A 14,675-nucleotide genomic window follows, 5' to 3' on the forward strand; every position below is an offset into this window, starting at 1 on the left:
AGGCTTCTTGTTGTTGTTAGCATCACATATTTTTGAGAACTCCTATTCTTTGTGGTTTTCTTTATGCTTGTTTGGGCAAATTAACTTCCTATTGTTGGCATGGCAGTGACTGGATTAAATCGTGTATAGACCTGTGGGACTCGATGCCAAATTGCCAATTTTGGAATAGTCAATGGGCTGCTCTAGTAGCTCGTGTTGTAAAGAACTGCAACTCCATAGAATGGGAGTGTTTCTTACCCACACTTTTTGCCAGATACTTGAATATGTTTGAGGTGAGTGTATGAATTGTTTAAATAGTGTTGAATATGTATTGATACTGGTTACAAACAGTGGTCCCTAGCATGTGGATATGAGTATTGTAGTTGAACATGATTTTCTTCTAACTAATGCTTATCATAAATAAAGTAGAAGTACATTTTGACAGAAATTGTAGATCCTTGATTGATTATGCATCAATAATGTCAAACAATTAAATGATGTTTTTATTTGCTCCTACAAGATGGCCTAAAATAATTATAAGGCTCTGTTTGTTTTATTGTAAAATGTTTTTTGATGTAAAATTTTTTCAGCTAGGGAAGCATTTTCTTTTTTAGTGTTTGGTTGCATTTTTGAAAATGCTTCAGAAATTATTTTTCGGTGTTTGTTGCTAGATAAAATGTGGAAAATTTCCTCCATCACAAAATCTGTATATCCACAACCAAAACCTGTTACAGGACAAAACACCCAAATAGATCAAAACTCTACATATCCACAATATCCATTACTGATTGGCAGCAGGAAAATCCCAAACACCCATTACAGATTGGTGGAAAAATCCCAAAATCACAACACCCATAACAGATCATCTGCAGTGGCAGATCAGCAGAGTGCTGATGGCCACCGCTTTCCCGCCATTGACTGCCAAGCCTTTGCGCCTCAACAAACCCCAACATTTGACCACCAAGTGGATCAGAAAAAAATGAACCCTCTGCACCGACGAACACTGTGCCACCATGCCACTTCACCACTGTGCCACCGTGCTAATGATCCCATGCCCCACAGCTGGCATCCTTTGGGTGTGAGAAGGAGAGCAACGAGGGTGGAGGTCTGTGTGTGAAAGAATTGGGGGGGGGGGGGGGTGTTGTCTGTGTGAGAAAGGGTTTGAAAAATGTTTTACAAAAAAAATTGCCATAAAACAATTTACAACTTTTACAAATGTGTTTTCCTCGTCAACTAAAAATATTTACGGTTTGACCAAGGTTTTTTACACACCCAAAAATTCTTAAAATGTTTTCTGGAGTACATTTAACTATGAAATGGAGCCTAAGACTTACTACTGCTGCTACTGTTAATAAGAATTACTATTATTATTATTATTGTTGTTGTTATTGCTATATTATGTTATTATTATTATTGTTACTATGCACACTTATATGCCTTCACCCAATCTGTCAACCACAGGTTCCTGTGGCAAATGGAAGTGGATCATATCCTTTTTCTGTGGATGTTCCCCGAAACACAAGGTTCTTGTTCTCCAATAAAACAGTCACCCCAGCAAAGGCCATCGCAAAAGCAATTGTAAGACTTTTGCACTATGGCCTACATTTTACTCTTTGCATGAAGTGGTCCCCATTTGGATGGTTCCTAAGATGTTGGTATATATTTTATAATTTTGGTGGCAGGTGTATCTATTAAGACCTGGTAGTTTGATGCAAGATCAGTTTGAGAAATTGGTCAACCTCTTGGAACAGTTTGTTCACTCATATTCTCATACACATTTTATTTTATTTTTCTAAGCATGTGAGTTGGTAATAAAAACTGTTAGTTCTTTACTGGTGTCTATTGTTGTAGATATTACCATCCCTCCAATGGTGGTCGTTGGACTTATTCATTGGAGCGATTTTTGTTCCATTTGGTAATACAATTTGAGAAACGCCTACAGCATGAGCAACAGTAAGAATTTCTTGCATGATGATATAAATCTGTTCTTCATGCTTTAGCACATTTTTATTCTTTCTACTAAAGTACTGTTACTGCAGGAACACAGAAAACAGTAGACAGCCCGAACTGCTTCTTGGAAGATCAGAAAGGACGTATTTCGTCAATGTGGTGCTGAAGTTAATTGATCGTGGTCAATATAGCAAGAATGAGCATTTATCTGAGACAGTTGCTGCAGCAACTTCTGTTTTGTCTTATGTGGAGCCCTCTTTGGTTCTTCCTTTTGTGGCATCTCGATTCCATATGGCCTTAGAGACGGTAAGTAAGTTTGTATCATTTATTTCATTACATCACAGAATTGTTGAAACTTATAATGATTGTCTGCAGTTTTCCTGATGGAAAACACCTGTGCATTTGTGAAACAATGTCCTATTAATAGTATTGTTCACCCCTTTAAGTTTTGCTTGTTTCATCACATTAACTTCTCTTTCACCAATGTTATGTCTAGTCAGATGACTGCCACCCACCAGCTGAAAATTGCTGTAATGTCGGTAGCATTTGTTGGGCGTTCACTATTTCTCACCTCCCACTCAACTTCAGTAGAATCAGTTGAAAGTGGTGATGAGTTCACTGATCTTTTGATGGTTTCATTGTCCAATGTATTACTTGGAATGGATGCCAATGATCCTCCTAAAACCTTGGCAACCATGCAACTAATTGGCTCCATTTTTTCCAATGTAAGCACACAAGCCCGTAATATTCTTAGAATACTCAATTATCATTGCCCTTATAACCATGAATAAATGCTTTTACTAATCCATTTATACTTGCAGTTGGCTTATTTGGATGATAACATAGACGAGTCGTCATTCCTGCCTATGATTCGTTTTTCTGAATGGCTTGATGAATTCTTATGTCGCCTATTTTCCTTGCTTCTGCACTTGGAACCCAGCAGTGTTACGTTAGTATTAACATTCAGTTCTTCCATATCTTCTGTTCTACATTTCTATTATGTATTGGAATAATTGGTTACTGCTGCTGCAGGAATGAAGGCCTACATTCATCTGCAACATCAGGAACTTTTCTCGTTGAGGATGGTCCTTACTACTATTGCATGCTTGAAATCTTGCTTGGGAGACTTTCAAAATCCCTGTATACTCAGGTTTAGTTCTGGTTAATGATATTCAGTTCAGTTCTTTTTGAATTTTAGAATCTCAATCAAAGATGTTCTTATTACTTTTCCTCATGCTCCTAACAGGCTTTAAAAAAAGTTTGTAAGTTTGTGAAGACAAATATCCTTCCAGGGGCAATTGCTGAGGTTGGACTGCTTTGTTGTGCATGTGTGCATTCAAACCCAGAAGAAGCAGTTACTCACCTTATTGAGCCCATTTTGTCCTCTGTTATCTCCTCTTTAGAAGGAGTGCCAGTTACAGGATTTGGAGGAAGAGGAACTTCTAAGTCCTCTGTTTCAATAAAGGTGGTTCTCCCATGTATGGTGTGTGTTATATGTTTTCATGTTGAACCTAAGTTCTTCTTTTGAAATTTGAATTGGTTTCTTTCCAGGCAAAACCCACTCTTTCTCCTGCTCTTGAAACATCAATTGATTATCAATTGAAAACACTATCAGTTGCCATCAGTTATGGGGGTCCTGCTCTTCTCCGTTACAAGGATCAGTTTAAGGAAGCTATTGTTTCTGCTTTTGATTCTCCATCTTGGAAGGTCTTGTATTTATCCTGTTGTTGATTAAAGTACCTGCTCTTGAGGCTTGCATCTGTGATTCGTTCTTTTATTATTTTTTATTTTTTTATATTATAAAATCTCACCCTTCAAGAATTTTTTGGTCATTTGACAGGTCAGTGGTGCTGGTGATCATCTTCTCCGTTCCCTCCTTGGTAGCCTGATTCTTTATTATCCTATTGATCAGTACAAGTATGTTTTCCTCTTTCCATTAGTGGTTGTATTTAAATGCTTATTAATTTAATTTCTTTATTTGAAAATGAAATCCTCAAAATTCTGGTTTCTTAGGTGCATCTTCCGTCACCCTGTGGCTTCTGAACTAGAGGAATGGATCAGCACAAAAGATTATTCCAATAATGAACTGCCAATAGGCCCTAAGTGGCATATCCCTAGTGATGAAGAAGTTAATTTTGCAAACGAACTCTTGGATCTTCATTTTAAAGCGGCTTTGGATGATCTTTTTACAATGTGCCAAACTAAAATCCATTCAGATTCAGGTAATTATCATAGTTATTCCTCAAGGAACTTTTCCCATAACCTAACTGATGTGGTAAAAAATAAAAAATCTCATCTAGAAAGAAAGGATGTATTCTTCAGTATATATCATTTTATTAATGCCACATTATTTTAATTTACATTAGCAGTATACAGATGAACATGAAGTTTATACAGGTTTGTCCATTATCTGACAATTTACATGCAATCTGTCACACAGGAGATGAGAAAGAGCACTTGAAAGTGACTCTTTTGCGGATTGATTCATCATTGCAAGGTGTTTTGTCTTGCTTGCCTGATTTCAGGCCGTCCTCCAGCAATGCAGTGGTTGAAGATCCAGATCATACTTCTTTCTTAATAGCTGGAGCAACAGGTTCAAGTGTTGGCAGCACTCAACTGCGGGAAAAAGCTGCTGAGGTTATTCATGCCTCATGCAAGTAATGTTTAAACTTCAGTATTCCTCTGGACATTACTCCTATTTGGCTGGGTCTGATTTGCTAAACCTCATTGATCTTTGTGCTTTGAGCAGATACTTGTTAGAGGAAAAATCTGATGACAGCATTTTATTGATACTCATTATTCGTATTATGGATGCATTAGCAAACTATGGTAATGCACACTGTGTTTAGATGAGCTGGATATCAATCCTTTTTCTTTTATGTCCTGCCTCTCATAAATTATTCTTGATTTTTGTCATACAGGAAGTTTGGAATATGATGAGTGGTCAAATCACAGGCAGGCTTGGAAGTTGGAATCTGCTGCCATAGTTGAACCTCCGATTAATTTTATTGTATCATCTCATTCTAAGGGAAAGAGAAGGTGAAGAATATTCTCATTGGATCTCTATTTTGACACGAAATTATGTATCAATGCTGTAGCATTTAAAAAATGATTCTTTTCTTTCGTTCCAGGCCAAGGTGGGCACTCATTGATAAGGCATACATGCACAATACATGGAGATCCTCACAGTCATCCTATCATCTATTACGTACAAGTGCAAAGTTCATTCCATCAGATCATCTGAATCTCTTGATGGACGATCTTCTAAATCTATCTTTGCATAGTTATGAAACTGTTCGCTTGTGAGTCCACCAATCTTCTTTGACCTACTATATGATCAAATCATAGTACAGATCTTCTAAGTGCCTGTTTGGTACAGCCTATTTTGAGCTTTTTGAATAAGTGCTGTTTGAAAAAGCTGTACTAAGAAAAAAGTGAGATTTAAAAATCTGTGTTTTAAGAAAGTGTTCAAACTGCTATGCCAAATGGGCACTAAATCCTATTGTCTATTTTGAATGTAATGTGACTTGTGTAATGCGCATTTTAGATTTAGTAATTTAAAAATTATTATATAGACTGCTATACTGAATTTTTATTAATAATTATAAATGATAATTAAAAAAGGGCACAAGATCATTCTAGAAGCAATGATCCAATAAAGGGAATGAAACCAATTAGAGGACACTGCATACAGCCCACATGTAGATAAGGTGATGTCTTTGGCGGTAATAAAGTTTCAAAGTTATCAAAAAAATGATGATCAAACTTTAGCTCTTATTCTCAAGTATGGAGGAGTTCTGTGAATTTCTCAATGGCAGCCTCCATGTTGGGTCCCTAGCAGATATAATGTGGTCTGACTGGCTATTTTGGTAAAAATTTGAATTTTATTGAATAATGATGGAAAAAAGACATGTTAAGTTGTGTTTTCCGACAGATCTTAGAATGTGGTATGCATTGAGTTTTTCAATCTGGGTGGGAACATATTCCTAAAACTAATGGTTAGAATCTTTGATATTTTCATGGCAAGTGGTTCAGAGATATTAATCTCTCTTAGTATTTATTTTTTTGGTTTTGGCTGCAATGGTGTTCGATTATTATTCTTATTTTTATTATTATTTTTTATTTTTAAAGTAATGGTGATTTATGATATCTGATTTAATATTTTGACATGGTTCCTAGACTCGCTGGCAAATCTCTACTGAAGCTGATCAAGAGATGGCCGTCTATGATTTCAAAGTGTGTTCTCTCTCTTGCTGAGAATTTAAAGGACCCAAATGCACCAGAAAATGTGGTTCTAGGTTCTTGTGCAGTCCTTGCCTCACAATCGGTTCTCAAGCATTTGACGACGGTAATCATTCAGGACAACACACTTAAAACAAACTTAAAAAAATGAATAGATAAACACCTTGGAGAGTTTCCTTGAATAATTAAGATAACATATAAAGACAATTTAACCCAAAAGGCCTAAGCCCTATGGGTATATGCTCAATTATGTTATATTAACTACTCATTTTTCTTATAATTATTCAATGTGGGACTTCACTCAAACGTGTAACCCAACATCTTCTTGATATATCTTTTGTTATTCCAGGATCCAAAAGCGTTTTCTTCCTTTATCATTGGGATTCTTTCCAGGTAAATCTGCATTGATTTATGTTTAAGATTGTTAGATTCTGAAAAAAATAAATAGAAACTCTGTTTAACCTTCCTTTGTTTCTTCGTGAAGCTCCCATCATGAGTCACTGAAAGCCCAGAAAGCAATCAATGAGGTAAATTCCCCCATTAGATGATTTAGAGTGTGTAGTTGTGAATTCTGTTGCTTAACATTATCTGAGTGCCAACAGTTATTTGTCAAATACAACATCTACTTTGCTGGAGTGTCTAGAAGCATTTTCAGGACATCAAACAATGACATGGATGGACAAGTTTTTGGAGATTTGGTTTCTCAAATTGTTTCTATGAGTTTTGATTCCATTGGCTTGCATTGGCGGTAAATATCTAACTATTCGAAAACTATTATTTTTATATTTTCTTAATCCCATTATTTATCTAATCTGAAGTTGTTTGAGGCTATCCCCTATATGTTATGAATTGTTTTGGACTGTTGTGTGGACTCCTATCAATTAATGAAAATAGAATGAATATTTGGGTGGTTGAGATCTTCATTTGAGCAAGTATAGTAAACACTCAGTGCAAATTTATGTTCATAGTAATGATACTCTCTTAACCTACAATTTTTGTAAATATTTTAGATAATGTCTTAATTAAAATTTTTTTTTTTTCCAGGTATAATCTTATGGCTAATAGAGTTCTGCTCCTGTTGGCTATGGCATCTCGGAATGACCCAAATGTCTCTTCAACGATCTTGAGTGAAACTGCTGGTCAGTACATATTTCTTGTTGAGCGATGAATTGTGTCTTCTCTTTTCAATAGTGCTCATGCAATTAACTGAGTGCAAATGTCTCAGTTTTAACTTTTTCCAAATACTCTCATTTCAAAAACTTTACAGGTCACTTCTTGAAGAATTTGAAAAGTCAACTTCCTCAGACTAGAATACTTGCAATATCGGCTCTAAATACACTGTTAAAGGAATCACCTTATAAACTTTCAGCTGGGAAACAGTCTGGCTCTTCTGGTTCCAGTGACTTACAAGAAAGTACAAAATCATCACTGGAAGGAGTTTTAACTAAAATTTTTCAGGAAGAGGGCTTTTTTTATGAGACTTTGAATAGTCTTTCCCATGTTCACATAATCACTGATACAGAGAGCACATCTTCCAGAGGACATGGAAATTCATCTTTTCAGAGCTTTGCAGACAAATCAATCACCCGTTTTTATTTTGACTTTTCTGCTTCATGGCCACGTACCCCTAGCTGGATTTCTTTATTAGGAAGTGATACCTTCTACTCAAATTTTGCCCGGATTTTTAAACGGTTAATACAAGAATGTGGCATGCCAGTTTTGTTGGCTCTTAGAAGCACCTTGGAGGAGTTTGCAAATGCCAAGGAGAGGTCTAAGCAATGTGTTGCTGCTGAAGCATTGGCTGGGGTGTTGCATTCTGATGTCGATGGTCTTTTAGGAGCATGGGACAGTTGGTTGATGGCCCAGTTCCAGAATATTATTTTAGCGCAATCAGTGGAATCAATACCTGAGTGGGCAGCTTGTATACGTTATGCAGTTACTGGAAAGGGAAAGTATGGAACAAAAGTTCCTCTTCTGAGGCAAAAAATCTTAGATTGTTTGGCAAATCCTTTACCTTCAACTGCAACCACCACCATAGTAGCCAAGCGCTATGCTTTTCTATCAGCTGTACTTATAGAAATATCCCCACAGAAAATGCCGGCAGCTGAGATACGGCTGCATAATGAACTTTTGGAGGAGCTGCTTGGTAATATGTGCCATTCATCTGCCCAAGTAAGAATTCCTCTTTGAAGGTCTCACTCATTTCTGGTCTAACTTTTGTTGTATGTGCTTGTGTATGTATGCAGATAATTCTTTTCTTTTTTGGTAAGTGTAGATTATGTTTGATAAATTACTGATTGTCCCAAAAGTTTAAGCTATTAGAAAATGATGAATTTAATCATACAACCATAAGGCTCCGTTTGGTTGGGGGCATGGAAAAGTGGAAGGATGAGAAATAAAATAAATTTCATTTGTTTGTTTTGAGTAGAAAAATGAGAGAAGTTTATGTGAATTTACTAAAAAGGGGTTGAAATAGGACAAAAATGATAGTTGGTGGGTAGGGAAATAAAAATCAAAAGTGGTGTGGAAGGGTAGTTAAAGTCATTTTGACTAGACTACTTTTCACCCAAGTTTTTTTTCCCCCCAATTTGGGGATATAACAATTTAGTGGGCCCAAGTGGAAAACACTTGGCCCCCACTATTTTCCCCCTGTTTTCGCTTGTTAACCGAACAATGGAAAACATCAATTTTCCACCCTTTTTTCTACCAAAAATTTTCCATTCTTTTTTCACCCCTACCAAATGGAGGTTAATTTTAACACTCCTCCTCACATATGGACCCATAGTCCCCCTTAATAAGTGGGGCCTAACATGTGGGATTTTTAACGGTAGAGTGGAAATAAGGATCAACTTAGAATTTCCTGCTCTGATATCATAATAAATTACCGATTGTCCCAAAATTTTAAACTATTAGGAAATGGTGGATTTAATCGTTCATACATAATTCTAACAATGTTAAACATGAGAAGAAATAACAATTACAATGTTATTGAGGCAAAGAACTAACTAATACAATATTATTTTCCTTGTAACCTTGGGAGTTATTTTCTTATTTTTGTTTTGTGCATCTTTCACATGGGCAGGTAAGAGAAGCTATAGGTGTTAACCTTTCTGTATTGTGCTCTAACATTCGGCTTTATGCGTCTTCGGATCATGATTTTTCACATGAAGGGAGAAATAGTGATATTGATAACAGACTTAAAGATGGAGGTTGGGTTCAGTTCCTAATAAAACGAGCATCTGAAGTGGTAATAAATATTCAGAGTAGCAGCCAATCTGACAATTTGGAGACCCCAATAGATTCAAAACTTCAAGATGTACATTTGAATGGAGATTCACAAGATGATGTCAAATGGATGGAAACGGTACTAAGTTTCAGGAAACTTTTCTGTTGAATATCCTTTTAACTCATAAAATCTGTCATTAATTGATCTATTTTTCCTATTATGTGTAGCTATTCCATTTTATCATCTCGTCTTTGAAGTCTGGAAGATCTTCATATTTGCTGGATGTAATTGTGGGGCTTCTTTATCCTGTAATTTCCTTGCAGGTATGTTGAGCACCTCTTTGCTTGTGTTAATATTACTCTACTGATTTGCATTGTATTAATATTTGGTTCTGAAATTCACCAGTGTTTAAATTTTTATTTTTTAAATATTTTCCTGTCTGTTTAACTTATCAAAAAAATATGTTCCTGTCAGTTTAGTATTTAGGTTTTAATTGGGGTTTGTTGACCACTATGTCAGAGAGAACTTGGAATTGTTCATTCCTTAACTGAAGTAATATTGATAGAATTAGGTTTTCTAAATTATAAAGTTCATAATTTTTTATTTTGTTCTTCATGTTTTTAAAATTTTGATTTTCCAACAAGTAACTTTCAGAATAGCACATCTCACTTTGTTTGCTATTCCAGTTTTCTTCGAATGCTCTAATAATTTTAGTAGTATTTCCTTAATTTTTTTTATATTTTATTTTAAAAGTTAGTGTCCCCTTGTACAAACCTACAAAATCATCTAAAGCATGGTATTGAAGTAAATTTACAAATCAAAGATAGGAGTCCCTCTGAAAATGGATTTCTTTTCGTAATTTTGAAATTCTGTTCTGTTGAGTGAGATAAATCATTGTATACTGAAAATCATAATTCTGTTTTGACTTCAATTCCAATGTGCTCTTTGGCATATGGATTCTTAATGCCTTTGCACTCAATCTAACTGCTAAATTATTTGGCTCTCTCGTTCCTCTCTTTTTATAGTTATTTTTTAAGAGAGATTGATGATTTGCAGTCTCATACAATCTGTTCAACACCATTCATATCTTGTGACAGACTTCTGCCATGTAAGTAGCTAGCGTTCCATTTGGATGCTTCTATTTGGGAGTAGTCACTAGTGGAGTCCCTACTACCTGAAGTAGTTGTCTTTTCATTTTGGGTGCTTCTGTTTGGGATAGTCATTAGTGGAGCCTCTACTAACTTAATCAGAGAGCACGATTGTACTTTCTGCTTAAAGCGCAATTCGACAGTGGTGACTGAGACAGACAGGAGACCATATACTGATTTGTGATATAGATTTTTGGATGCAACTTGATGGCTCTTTCTGATCTTTAACATTTATGATTCCTTGTACAAAGTCTGAGATGTTTCTGTTGTATTACATTTCAATTCTTTGGAGATATTTATTGCAGAGACAATATACTATTGGAGTTTTTGTTTTTCATTTGTTTTATTTGCATCATGATGCCTAGTAGGTTGCGCATCACAACTTCTTATCTGAGAATTATTACTGCCTTTTGAAGGAAACATCAAATAAAGATTTGTCAACGTTGGCCAAGGCTGCTTTTGAACTGCTAAAATGGAGGATTTTCTGGGAACCTCATCTCCAGGAGGCCGTATCTGTGATTCTTTCTTCAGCCAATGATTCTAACTGGCGGACTAGATCTGCAACACTGACATATCTGCGAACCTTTATGTATAGGTATGGTAACTGAAGAGGTTCCCCTTTGCATTGCATCCTTGAATGATTACAAGTCATATAGCTGGTTACCGTTTAGTCTTTTTGGCTCTGGGAGAGACCTGGGGGGGGGGGGGGGGGGGGGGGGTGATATGTTTAGCTTATCAAATATTGAATAAATTTCTTCTTGGGCAATTTAAATTTGACAGTGTCCATATTTTTGCACGAGTATCTATACTTCAAAAAATGTCATTTATAAATGAAGATTCAATGTTTTTTTTCCCTTCTTTCTTCTAATTACTTCTTTATCTTCAGCCTTTCATGATATCTTATATTGACTTGATATCTTGTGTCGACTGGAGTCTGTCATAGTTTTTAGAGAAATGTTTGCTATAGGCAGAGGCATTTAAAGTCATGTTATGTCTTTATAACAGGCACACTTTCATTCTCTCAAGTGTGGAGAAACAACAAATCTGGAGCATTGTGGAGAAGCTACTTATAGATAACCAAGTGGAGGCAAGTTTCTAACCTACAGTAGTAGTTTTCTTTTTATGAAAATTTTCGACTTTTAAGGGGGTTCACTGATGGGATAACCCCTCCAAAAATTGTAATATGGGATTGTCTGTGGCAAGTAAAAAGTATTAACTTCTGGATGCTTATTTGAAAAGTAATGTGGAATATTGGGTGTAATGTTTTGGGTAGTTCAGGTTTGGACATATAAGATTGTGATGCTATTGATAAGAACAATGATATTGCTAACTCATTTTTATTCAGAAGTCATAGACCCCTGAAATGAAGTAGCAGTAAGAACAAGTTATATGGTTCTTGAGATTTTCTCTTTAACCAATTATGCCCTAATATTTTGGGACCTTTTAGGAGTCTATAGCTCTTCTTTACAGGCTAAGGTTTTTGGGCTTTTCTATCCCCAAAAAAAAAGCTAAGGTTTTTGGGTCTAGGGGTAGAATTTAGCTCCTTTCAACTTATTTAGCTAACTTCTGGCTCAGGTAAGAGAGCATGCTGCAGCAGTTTTGGCAGGCCTAATGAAGGGCGGGGATGAAGATCTAGCAAGAGATTTTCGTGATAGAGCTTACTTGAAGGCAAATAATCTTCAAAGAAAGAGAAAGCAGAGGTTAGAATCATGTTATTGAAGTCCTTAGTTATGCATTACTTGATATGCCTTTTCGATGAGGAGACAACCCCTATTTATCTGCATTTTCATGCGCACAACACTTTCTGCTGTATTCTTTCTTAGAGTCTCATGTCCTGCATGCATATAGACACATGTAAACGCGTCTGCTTGCATTTCATAAATAAGTTCTATTTCTGCTAGTAAGGTTCTTTTGTTTCATGGAAGTTGAAACCAGAGTGATTTGGGGAAATGCGGATAGTATTATGAATAGTGGGTTGAAACAGACAGACTGCTAGTTCATGATTCATGAATATATCTTTGTACAATTGAAGAGTAATTTAATGGATCGTTGTGAAGAACAATTATTAACAAAGAAATCAATTATATCTTTTCTTCTGCTGAGCCACTCCTAAATGTTTCGTTGAGCTGTTGAATGCATTTTGGATCAGGATGCATGATTCATGCTTTTTAATGAATATAATCTTTTATATGCAAAAATCACAGTAGAAGTAAGAGAAAAGGACATGTCAATTAAGAGAATAACAGCGAGTATGACTTTAGATTGAGCAGAATGGAGGAAAAGAATACATATGACTGACCCTAACTAATTTGTTGAGGATTCATAGCCGACCTCAAAAGTTGGGACTAAGGCTTTGTTTTTTGTTGTTATTGTAGTAATTTTTGTATGCAATATGTGCTTGAGTGCATTGTCAAATATAAAGAAATCTGTACTCATCTGCTGAGATTTTAAGTACTGAATTTTATGCCTCATGGTATTGATGAACACTAATAATAATGCAGTCATATGCTAACCGGTAAGTTGTTCATGCATGTTTTCATGTATTTATATATGTGAATCATTTTATAATTTGGATACCCTTTGTATTGAGTCACTATTACTAGGTATTTCGTGTAAAATTTCGTTATTCTGATCTAATGTCTATAAATGCAGAAATATAAGTTCTGGTCACTCCATTGCCTCTATACATGGTGCTGTCCTTGCTTTGACTGCTTCTGTGTTATCAGCGCCGTATGACATACCCAGGTGTGTTACATTAAGTTAAAGAAGTTGATCTTATAGTTAGCTTTTAGAGATATGCTGTAACAACTTTGATGATGCGTAAAAAAAATTTAAGTAATAATTTTATTGAATCAAGGAAAGCTTAAATACACAGGATGCATGAATCTGATGTTTATGTAATTATGAAAATATATGGCCAACACAATCATAATGTATCTTACTTAAAGCTTCCAATGGGTGGGTTTGGTGGGATCTAGATAGTGAGTTCAAATGTTACTAAACCCACCAGTCTGTTTTCTTAAAATGGTATATTGATAACTTAGCAATAGTAAATTGTTACAGCAAATTTCTGGAATAAAACTATTTTTTAAATTTACATGTGAAATTGGAATTGCCAAGAAACTTGTAGCTGAATTGGCACACCTTTAGGGGTTTCTAACGGAGACATCTAGGATTTAAATCCCCTCTCCCCCATTGTAACTATTGTTTTACTTATATATGTATATATATATATATATATATAATTTGAAATTGGAACCAACTTTTATCACTGGATATATACACCAAATTTCATTCACTTATATATTAGAAAACTCTGAATTATGATTGTTCCTTTAATAACATTTCTACAAATTCCAATTTCTTTGAGTCGTCAGTCAACAATAGGTGCACCTATACCAACCCAAAGACCGAATCTTGGTTTTTGGTCTAAATGGGTGCAAATTGACCAAATGTGACTAGTTAGCTAATATTAGTTAATGAAAGATCCCAAAAGATTTTTGGTTATTTGACTAAAATGAGTGGTGTACGTACAAACACATCATTCTTATGGAAGATAGTGAAAAGGTCTACAAATTTTGTGTGGAAATGAGGCGCAAAATCTCTGTGGTGAAAAAGTTTACCTTCACAAAAACCTCCGCCACACCAGAAAGGATAAGCTCAGTTCCTCATGGCAAGTTAGGACCCTACAAACTGACTGCGTGCCCATTTGGTAGTGTGTTTTCAACCTGCACTTTTTCAAAGTACAACTTTTTATAATTTCACTTTTTCTAGGTACAGTTTTTTCAAACAATCCCATTTTCAAAAGGCTGAAAAATAAGTTGTACCACGTGTTTTGCTTAGATTCATCAACTGGATTTATACAATTCCGTTATTTATAAAAAAAAAAAAAAAAGGATTCATCAACTGGATTTGTTTGAGGGAAGCGGATTGAGGAGGAGCCAAAAACCCTCTTGGTTTGCCTAGTCCTACAATTCTTCTAGAGTTCTGGTATAACTATGCTGGATCTTTTTAAACATTCAAACCTCTTTGTTTAATATATCAATAACATTCAAACTATTTGCCTTTTAGCTCTCATTCAGGGATGGGACATCAGATTGAATGGTTTAAATGGAATTTTATTGCCAATT

The 14,675-nt window shown here is 35.5% G+C and overlaps 1 protein-coding gene across 4 annotated transcripts in view; it reads left to right on the forward strand.

The window, feature by feature from the left end:
• Positions 1-14,675, forward strand: part of LOC126694102 (proteasome activator subunit 4-like) — a 44,646-nt gene that overhangs the window by 5,202 nt on the left and 24,769 nt on the right. For all 4 annotated transcript variants that reach the window (XM_050390163.1, XM_050390164.1, XM_050390162.1 and 1 more), the window contains exons 6-33: positions 107-272; positions 1,441-1,557; positions 1,662-1,729; positions 1,831-1,932; positions 2,019-2,235; positions 2,430-2,654; positions 2,751-2,878; positions 2,962-3,079; positions 3,176-3,394; positions 3,481-3,636; positions 3,770-3,846; positions 3,943-4,151; positions 4,370-4,586; positions 4,679-4,758; positions 4,851-4,968; positions 5,061-5,231; positions 6,109-6,277; positions 6,521-6,564; positions 6,656-6,698; positions 6,774-6,919; positions 7,216-7,310; positions 7,439-8,343; positions 9,254-9,535; positions 9,625-9,720; positions 10,962-11,140; positions 11,551-11,632; positions 12,121-12,245; positions 13,198-13,290. In XM_050390163.1, coding sequence (XP_050246120.1) covers positions 107-272; positions 1,441-1,557; positions 1,662-1,729; positions 1,831-1,932; positions 2,019-2,235; positions 2,430-2,654; positions 2,751-2,878; positions 2,962-3,079; positions 3,176-3,394; positions 3,481-3,636; positions 3,770-3,846; positions 3,943-4,151; positions 4,370-4,586; positions 4,679-4,758; positions 4,851-4,968; positions 5,061-5,231; positions 6,109-6,277; positions 6,521-6,564; positions 6,656-6,698; positions 6,774-6,919; positions 7,216-7,310; positions 7,439-8,343; positions 9,254-9,535; positions 9,625-9,720; positions 10,962-11,140; positions 11,551-11,632; positions 12,121-12,245; positions 13,198-13,290 — 4,647 coding nt within the window. The remainder of the gene's footprint in view (positions 1-106; positions 273-1,440; positions 1,558-1,661; positions 1,730-1,830; positions 1,933-2,018; positions 2,236-2,429; positions 2,655-2,750; positions 2,879-2,961; positions 3,080-3,175; positions 3,395-3,480; positions 3,637-3,769; positions 3,847-3,942; positions 4,152-4,369; positions 4,587-4,678; positions 4,759-4,850; positions 4,969-5,060; positions 5,232-6,108; positions 6,278-6,520; positions 6,565-6,655; positions 6,699-6,773; positions 6,920-7,215; positions 7,311-7,438; positions 8,344-9,253; positions 9,536-9,624; positions 9,721-10,961; positions 11,141-11,550; positions 11,633-12,120; positions 12,246-13,197; positions 13,291-14,675) is intronic.

This window comes from Quercus robur, chromosome 8 (genome assembly GCF_932294415.1).
Source record: "Quercus robur chromosome 8, dhQueRobu3.1, whole genome shotgun sequence".
NCBI lineage: Eukaryota > Viridiplantae > Streptophyta > Magnoliopsida > Fagales > Fagaceae > Quercus > Quercus robur.